The sequence below is a fragment of the Octopus bimaculoides genome, chromosome 3 (genome assembly GCF_001194135.2).
Source record: "Octopus bimaculoides isolate UCB-OBI-ISO-001 chromosome 3, ASM119413v2, whole genome shotgun sequence".
Classification (NCBI taxonomy): domain Eukaryota; kingdom Metazoa; phylum Mollusca; class Cephalopoda; order Octopoda; family Octopodidae; genus Octopus; species Octopus bimaculoides.
The window spans coordinates 147,337,473-147,346,114 of NC_068983.1; the positions used below are offsets into that span (position 1 = coordinate 147,337,473).

At 35.2% G+C, this 8,642-nt stretch overlaps 3 protein-coding genes across 3 annotated transcripts in view; 1 reads left to right on the plus strand and 2 right to left on the minus strand.

The window, feature by feature from the left end:
• LOC106884089 (GPI mannosyltransferase 1) overlaps positions 1-770 on the minus strand; it is an 8,833-nt gene extending 8,063 nt beyond the window's left edge. The window contains exon 1 of the mRNA XM_014935309.2: positions 693-770. The gene's annotated coding sequence lies outside the window, so the exon portion shown is untranslated. The remainder of the gene's footprint in view (positions 1-692) is intronic.
• Positions 1-8,642, minus strand: part of LOC106875508 (serine protease 48) — a 466,125-nt gene that overhangs the window by 417,876 nt on the left and 39,607 nt on the right. The window lies entirely within an intron of this gene.
• LOC106884085 (DDB1- and CUL4-associated factor 13) overlaps positions 943-8,642 on the plus strand; it is a 21,871-nt gene continuing 14,171 nt past the window's right edge. The window contains exons 1-5 of the mRNA XM_014935306.2: positions 943-1,081; positions 1,503-1,702; positions 3,165-3,272; positions 5,011-5,097; positions 8,162-8,317. Coding sequence (XP_014790792.1) covers positions 1,009-1,081; positions 1,503-1,702; positions 3,165-3,272; positions 5,011-5,097; positions 8,162-8,317 — 624 coding nt within the window. The 5' untranslated portion in view covers positions 943-1,008. The remainder of the gene's footprint in view (positions 1,082-1,502; positions 1,703-3,164; positions 3,273-5,010; positions 5,098-8,161; positions 8,318-8,642) is intronic.

The following is an 8,642-nucleotide window of genomic DNA, read 5'->3' on the forward strand; positions in this document are numbered from 1 at the left end:
ATTTGATACGGTGTGGTGAAAAAAATGCAAAAACTCGCCGTCAAAACGGAGAAAACCCAGCTTATGTGGACGTGCTCTTCCGAAAGTCCGCCAAGGTATTCTGTTATGAAAATTAGGTAATGAAGGAGTAGTCAGCTAGTGTGTATAAAATTCTGCTATGCTACAGCAAGACCAACACCCGATATATGTTTTAAACAAATTTAAAGCCTTTAGAAAAAAAATGTTTCGTGTACCCTGGAAACATGCTTAAAACATGTACAACTTCAACGGTTTCTCTCCGTTGTAAAATGTCTCAACAACGCTAGTTGAGTCTACTTTCTATGACTTCACTCAATCAATTTAAGCAAAGTTACAATGGACATTAATTAAGGTAATCTATACAGCGCGGGACAAAATGCATTGCAGTATTTAGTTTAGATCTTTATGTTCAGAAATCATATTTCGATTTTTAACCTACAGATTTGTAAATCTGTCCGTAGGAAAAAAAAAACATTAACAGAAGTTTCCAGAGGAACGCTGTAATAATAAAGAATGTATGAATCTTATAAAAAATAAAGGTATTGCTCCTAATCAAAAACAAATAGAGATATGACACAAAAATATAACTAAGCAAGAATATAACGAAAGATATATATCAATAAAAGATAGAGTACGTATCTTGAATGAATGAAAAGGTGACAAATTCATCTTACCGAGCAGCAAGCAAATATTTCAAACACCGGAAGTTGATATGAAAGCGGTGTATAACGATAATATCTACTTTTGAAAGAATAGTTTATATGGAACCTATAAATCAAGTTAGAAAAGAATCCCAAAAATAATAATCTAAATAAATGATTCTCAGAAATAATTATTATTTATTACTTTTGAGAAATCAAGAAAAGTTTACATTTTTCTTTTGCGTATAGCTCTTAGTTTACAATATCGCAGTATATATTTTTCCTAACTGGACAACGTTAAATTCTACACCGTTACCTGCTGGTGGAAGCACATGGAATGGTATAAATAATGATGAAAATTAAACTATTGAGTCGAAATCCAGATGATCATCTTCGAGAAACAAAAGATGATATACGCAAAGGTATTTAAATGCATTAATTCAGATAAACGTTTTGAATATCTATTTACAAAATGTTCTTTTTGGCAATTAGAAATAACAATATAACTGAATTTGTTGATTCTAGTTTTCAACAAAAGAGTCTTTTGCTACTAAGATGAGAATTTATTCATAACGTGATAAGTCTATTAGAAATTAATAAACCACAAGACTACATGTTTTACTAAATTTTGTTACTATTCTGCAAAAATGAATTTTAAAAAATTTCTATACGAACAATAAAATATTCACGCAAGTGTTCACTAAATAGCACTTGTCCTTATATTTGAAAATGTGCTTGTTAATCCTTAGTTACTGTTTCTTCATTCCTATTACTTTACAGAATTAGATCGTTTGTTTCTTGATTCTCCCATCAACTTTTATTTCTTCCATTACTTCATTTCAGTTGCCAGAAATTTTGATCCAAAATTCCATCCTTTTGAAGCATCACGCGAATATGTTCGTGCTTTGAATGCTACTAAACTGGAACGAACTTTTGCCAAGCCTTTCATCGGTTGTCTCGAAGGACATAAAGATGGTCTCAGTGTTTTGAAGAAACATCCAACATCGTTATCTACTTTATTGTCGGGAGCTCATGATGGAGAGGTAGGTTGATTCATCATCATTACCATTATTTTATGTCTGTTTTCCACGCCGTTATGAATAAGAGTGTTCGACAGAAGGATCTCCTCTTGCTCCAGTATCTCGTTTTTGATATGATTACCACGACAGGATTCGGCACTATCATGCTATTAGCTGTCAGAAGTGAAAGTGCTCACTGCTAGTGAAGTATCTGTCTGCCTGTTGCTGGGCCTGTCGATTCTTTGGCTACTGACAGCTAATACCATGACTGGCCGGAGCGAGCTATCTGTCTGTCTTCTGTCTGTCTCTCTCTCTCTCTATCTATCTATTACTCGAAAGTTCGCGCGTCCGCGCTAGCTAGTCGTGAGTAGAAAACACAAATTTAATATAAAAACATATTTCCTGAAATTGCAAATTATTTAAAATATAAAAATATAATTTTCAACAGAGAGAATTTATCAAAATAGAAAACAAATGAAGTTTGAAATTTAAAAATAATAGGATCGACCACTCACGACTAGCTAGCGCGGTGACCCTCATACCCCAAGGGGGTCCAGACTACTATGTAGGGTAGTCGTCGATCGGACGGTCGTACCCTATGCTTTATGTGGCACCTGGACAGTTTGGAAATCACCTTACAAAAGACGATGGTAACAGAGAGAAGGAATAGTTGGGTAGCAGTAAAGGAGAAAAGGAAGAGTAATGTCAGGAATTAGGGAAAAGGAGAAGGGTGGGGACAAAGTGATTATAGTAATGGAATGTGTTGAGTTGGTGGTCCCAGTGGTAGGCTGGGTCCGTCTGTGTGCCATTACAGGATGAGTTTGATGATCCATCAGAGTCCCAGACAGTTCTTAGTTGATTGCAAAATTTAACAATTTGTGCATCATGAGGTGAATTCTTAAGTTTGATACATGGCTTTTGTTGGATGGCTCTAAGCAGAGTTCTTCCTGTTGAAATATACACTTTTAATTAACACATCAAAGAATCAACTATCATTTGCAATGTTGCCTTCGTATTCTGTCAGATTATGTAAATTTGAAAATATTTATCAATTTATGTGCCATAATTATGCAACATATATATTGTATTGCCCTACACCAGACTCATTTATGCTAAAGATAAGGCTCTAGAATTATTTGTTACCCTTGTTACCTCTAAGAACAGTTGTATCTTGTATCTAACTATAAATATTTATCTTTTGGTAAGTGGCAGAATCTACAAGAGTTAAGTGTCTTCATTATGGAAATTTATGATGTGTCAATATTAACATAGAATCGGTTGAACTAACTAGAATTAATAAAACCATGGCACCATGAACTAATATTGACTTCACCCAGTGATTAGAGATGTCTAACATGGAGACTGTCAGCTTGTCATGATTCCTGTCATAAACACAGTATATACAAGGACAAGATGTCTCTGCTGGCAGGGGGCTTCTTCCTGTGTACTCATCAAATAAAATGTTTTCTCTTCCTTTGTTGCTTAGGTAAAAGTATGGAATTTACCCACAAGAAAATCTATATCAACAGTGCAGGCCCATACTGGAGTTGTTAACAGCATTTGCTTTCATCCTAAAGGGAAATATTTTTTCACTGTAAGTCACTTTTCTATACCATATTTTTTCTCATTGTAAGTTGTTTAGTCCTAGCTCCAATCTGATCTTTCTGATCTGTATTGAAATGCGTTCCATCTGTGGCCATCCAGTTTTATTTTCTGATACAGGATATCTAACACCACATTGTTCAATGTGTCCTACCTTATTTAAAAGACTGTGGAGATGCAATGGCCCAGTGGTTAGGGCAGTGGACTCGCGGTTTCGATTCCCAGACCGCGCGTTGTAAGTGTTCATTGAGCTGAAACACCTAAAGCTCCACGAGGCTCCGGCAGGGGATGGTGGCGAACCCTGCTGTACTCTTCCACCACAACTTTCTCTCACTCTTACTTCCTGTTTCTGTTGTGCCTGTAATTCAAAGGGTCAGCCTCGTCACACTGAATATCCCCTGAGAACTACGTTAAGGGTACACGTGTCTGTGGAGTGCTCAGCCACTTGCACGTTAATTTCACAAGCAGGCTGTTCTGTTGATCGGATCAACTGGAACCCTCATCGTCATAAGTGATGGAGTGCCAACAGTATTTAAAAGACTAAGGTTATTTGATGGATATTTATTGCTTTTTTTTTTGCAGGTTGAACAACCATTTGGAGGCTTCTGATTTATATGTATATGTGATGGGTCCATAACTATTATAGTTTAGATGTAACTGACAGCATAGAGTTGCTCCAACAGTTCAGATACAAATGTAGGAATTTTCCAATTGTTCTGTGTAATCAACTGTGGTAAAATAAATATTTAGATAAAAAAATAAAACAATGGTAAAGTAAATTCTTATGTTTCACAATAAAGTGTGAATTGAAGGAAATAGAATTATAATTTATGGATTTATATTTTTTTAGTTGTTTCAGTCACTGAACCCTTGAAGGGTTTTAAGTAATCATCAACACTAGTACATGTTTTATTGATCAGATCACCAAATTAAACAACAAAGGGACTAAGTATAAATGGCACAAGTTTTTAAAGCTGTATAAAAGACAGAGACAAAATTCATACATTTATATACAATGGTCTTCTGCTCAATTTTTGCCTACCAAACTTCACTCACAAGTATTTGTCAACTTGAGACTATAGTAGATGATACTTGCTTAAAGCGCTGTGCAGTGGGATTGAACCTGGAACCTCATAGTTGCAAAGCAAATGTCTTAATTGCACAGCCATGCTTATACTTGTGATCAGGTTTTAAATATACATACTTTTATTTGTTTGTATTAATTTTACAAAAAGTAATATCAGTCTATAGTTTTACACCAACTATCTGGCAAGTGATATTCTTATATAAATATTAAAGCATTCCATGGTCCAAATCATATTCTAGGGTTCATTTGATTGACTACAACCACTTACTTCAACAATGTGCCTAGTCCTTTTTCCCCAATTAAGCTTATTCAACAAGTAATTTGAGTATTTAATTACAGCTTCCAAAATCATTTCGTTAAAAAATAGGGTGTTATTCGAAATAGTTGAATTAGTAGAATACCTGATAAATGTATTGTAGTATTTAGTCTCATCATTATAAGTTCAAATTGTGCTGTGATTATCATTTTAAAGAACAAAAACCATTATATTTAAAATGTATGTAAGTGCAGTATAAGAAGTAAAATTGCTATGTGAATTGAGTGGAAATATTTCACTTCATTTGCATTTCTCACTAATATTACAGAAAATCATAACTTCATAATGTCTGTTTTACTTTTCTCTTTGAATTGTTTTCATTAACAGTGTGGAAGAGACAAGACAATCAAGCAGTGGAATGTAGATGAAGAATTTCACATTGAAGAAGACCCTACCAATGTTATTCTAGGACAAGTATGTAGATATACATCTACAGTTTGATGAATTACCCATCCTCCTTTCAGATAATGATCCACAAATAAGATGTGTTGCTTATATTTTCCTAACATTTCCTGTTAGCACAACAACCACCATCACTGCTGTCATATCTCCCTAGTCATTTATACAACCACTGAGTCAGTTCTTATTTATTCTATATTGCAATTTGTGGACAATAGCAATGTTGGTTACAGGTTACTTTTTTTACTGAATTTCTAATGCACTGGAGTGACAAGGGACTAACTCACTGCAAAGGATTTTATTTGTAAAATGCCACATTTTCAGTTTCCTTACCAATATGAATTGGTAAAACACATGCACATACAAGTTTGCTTCTTCCAAAATCTACTGACAAGCTATTTCTTAACCCAGTGCTTTGGCAGAAGATTCTTACCCAAAATGCCATACTGCAAGAATGAATCCCAAACCATACAGTTGCATAATAATCTCCTTAGCCATACAGCTGCTTCAGTTTTATTACATAACTGAGGCATTGCCTCAATTATGTAATAAATTGTTGATTGCCTTGTCCAAAATATACAGTGTTCAATACTAGTGATAATTATTATTACACCTCACTATATTAGTGGTTATAGTATTTTTTAACCTATAGTGCTGGCATAATCACTTATAAAATATTAAATTATATTTCCGCATTTTATTGTCAGTATATCTTGGTCTTTATTCTCATGCCAGCTCTGACCAAACAAACATATGATCACAGTTGATCAAATCTTAATTACATATGTGCATCCGTGTCTTTCCTTTTCCTAAGACTGATGTTTAGAATTGACTGAAGCTGTAACCTGAGTTGTCTCCCTTATTAGGTTCTTCACTTGTTCATCAGTTAAGTTTGCGTAGCGGCATTTCGTCGTTGTTTTTAATCAGTTTGTCTAGTGGTCCCCTAGTTGGCTCATATTTTTATTAGTATTGTCAGTTGAAGTAGTCTGTATGCCGTTCTTTTGTTTCAGTCATTTGAGTGTAGCCACGCTGGAGCACCACCCTTATTCAAACAAATCGATCCCAGGTCTTATTTTTGTAAGCCGAGTACTTATTCTATCGGTGTCTTTTGCTGAACCGCTAAGTTACAGGGACGTAAACACATCAACATTGGTTGTCAAGCGATGGCAGAGGAACAAACAAATACGCGCGCGCGCGCACACACGCACACATATACGGCGGGCTTTTTCCAGTTTTTCAATGGAACTGAACTTGGAACCATGTGGTTGGGAAGCAAGCTTCTTACCACACAGCCACTCCTGCGCCTATTTATTTATTCTTGTTATAGTACATCATAAAGTGTTATCCTACATCTACGACTTGGTCGCTGATATAATTCCAGGTGCAGTAGAATTATCTATGACCAAATAATAGATGAAAATTTTTTTTATCATTTACGATACTATCAAGAAATAAAGCTAACAACACTCGATCTCGGATCAAGTCAGTCTCCAAGACAAGTACAAATAACTCCATTATCAATGTTTAGGATTGACTACTTAGAAAATGAAACTGTAACCTGAGTTGTCTCCCTTATTAGGTTCTTCGCCTGTTCATCAGTTAAGTTTGTTTTGACGAGCTATCTGAATTGTTAACATATCAGACAAAATGCTTAGCAGCATTTCGTCGTCTTTACGTCTAAGTTCAAATTCTGCCCGGATCGACTTTGCCTTTTCCTTCGTTATTGATAAAAATAAGTATCAGCTGAGCACTGGGACCGATGTGATTGATTAGCTCCACTCTCTTAAAATTTCAAGCCTTGTGCTAATAGTAGAAAAAATTATTAAACTGTCAGGAAATGTTCATCATCCGTGGATAAGATGGGGCAGAAATCTAAAGAATCAGCCTTACGTTTGTTTTTCCACTCTACCATTGATTGAACATGTCTTTTCCAACACATCATCTCACCTCTTAATGCAGTCACTCATAGGAGCTCTGAGTGCTAACTACTACTGTGCAGCTTCCATATATGTAGATTTTTTTTTTCTCTGTCATCCAATCTGTGATTCCACTACTATTCTTGTGCAGCCATAATTTGTGTTCATACACTGTATGGAATTCCTATCTACAGCCTGGATAAGAAGGGAACATTTGCTTTCTTGCTAACTAAAACTTTTATTTTTGTCAGTTTTGCTTTGGAGTCTCTTGATTCTAGGCTTTACTTCTTAGTTTGAAATTTTTTCTCTAGGTCTTCAAATGAGCTAGCTATAAGAATCAGATCAACATACAATGTTTTCAGATAGGCAGCTGGTCTTAAACTCCTCTTTTAGCCTAGAGAACTATAAGAAGCAAGAGGAGGTTGATAATCGAACTCTGGCGGACATTTGTCTACATGCTAAATTTGTTCCTGAGTTTATTGCCAATTTTTACCTTGCTAACATGCCTTGTTTGAATCTCACAAACGATACATCTATACCTAGTTTTCTAAGCAACCATCAAGATACAAAGTACAGTACTCTATGAAGATCAATAAGTGTTAGGTATAGTATTTTGCTCTTAGCTAAGAATGTCTCTGTTTTTTCTCATCAGTGGTACTCTAGCTTGCCATATATTCAAACTGATCAAAGCTGGTTCTTTTCCTAAAACTATTTTTATTACTTTCATAATTTGTTCCATCACTGTATAATTTCTTCTTTGTTGGGTAATTCTTGCCCTTTTATGGCAGGGGAAGACGATACTGCTACACCAGTGAATGAGTATGACATGCTACTTAGCCGAGTATGTGCATGACTAGCACTGTCCTTAAGTTGCCTCATATTTTCAATAAAGAGAGAGATAGGAAATTTTAATATGATCAAGTAACCTTATTTTCATGATACAAATTGTATTAGATAAAATCTGAAGTCCATGGAAGTACTAATGATATATGTCATCAGCAATTAACTCATACGAGGATTCAAGAAGACTACTACCAGTTTCGTCAAATTTTAGATCTCATTTTGTCTTACAATATTGTCTGTGCATTTGAACATCTCAAACTTTCTACTGATGTCTTCTCTAGTTATATTGCATGTTAAGTTAATTATTTTCTTGTTTCCAGACTCTCTTTCATGCCATTGATCATCATTGGAAAGACGATATCTTTGCTACTTGTGGAGAACAGGTTGACATCTGGGATGAATCACGGGCAGAGCCTATCCGTTCATACAGCTGGGGCGTTGATAGTGTCCAGTCATTAAAATTCAACCCAGTTGAGGTAATTTCGTTTTTTACTGTCTCAATTTTATATATACTCTTTCTTTTATTAGTTTCTACTCAAGAGCTGTGGCCATTTATTCTCTTACTTGTTTCTATCATTTGACTGAGGCCATGCTGGAGCACCAGTTGAACAAGTTGACTCCAGGATTTATTTTTTAAAGCCTATTACTTATTCTATCAGTCTCTTTTTGCCGAACCGCAATGTTACAGGGATGTAAACACCCACACTGGTTGTCAAGTGGTGATGGATGGATGAACTCAGAAACAAAGACACACACACACACACACATAAATATATGCATATATATATATATATATATATC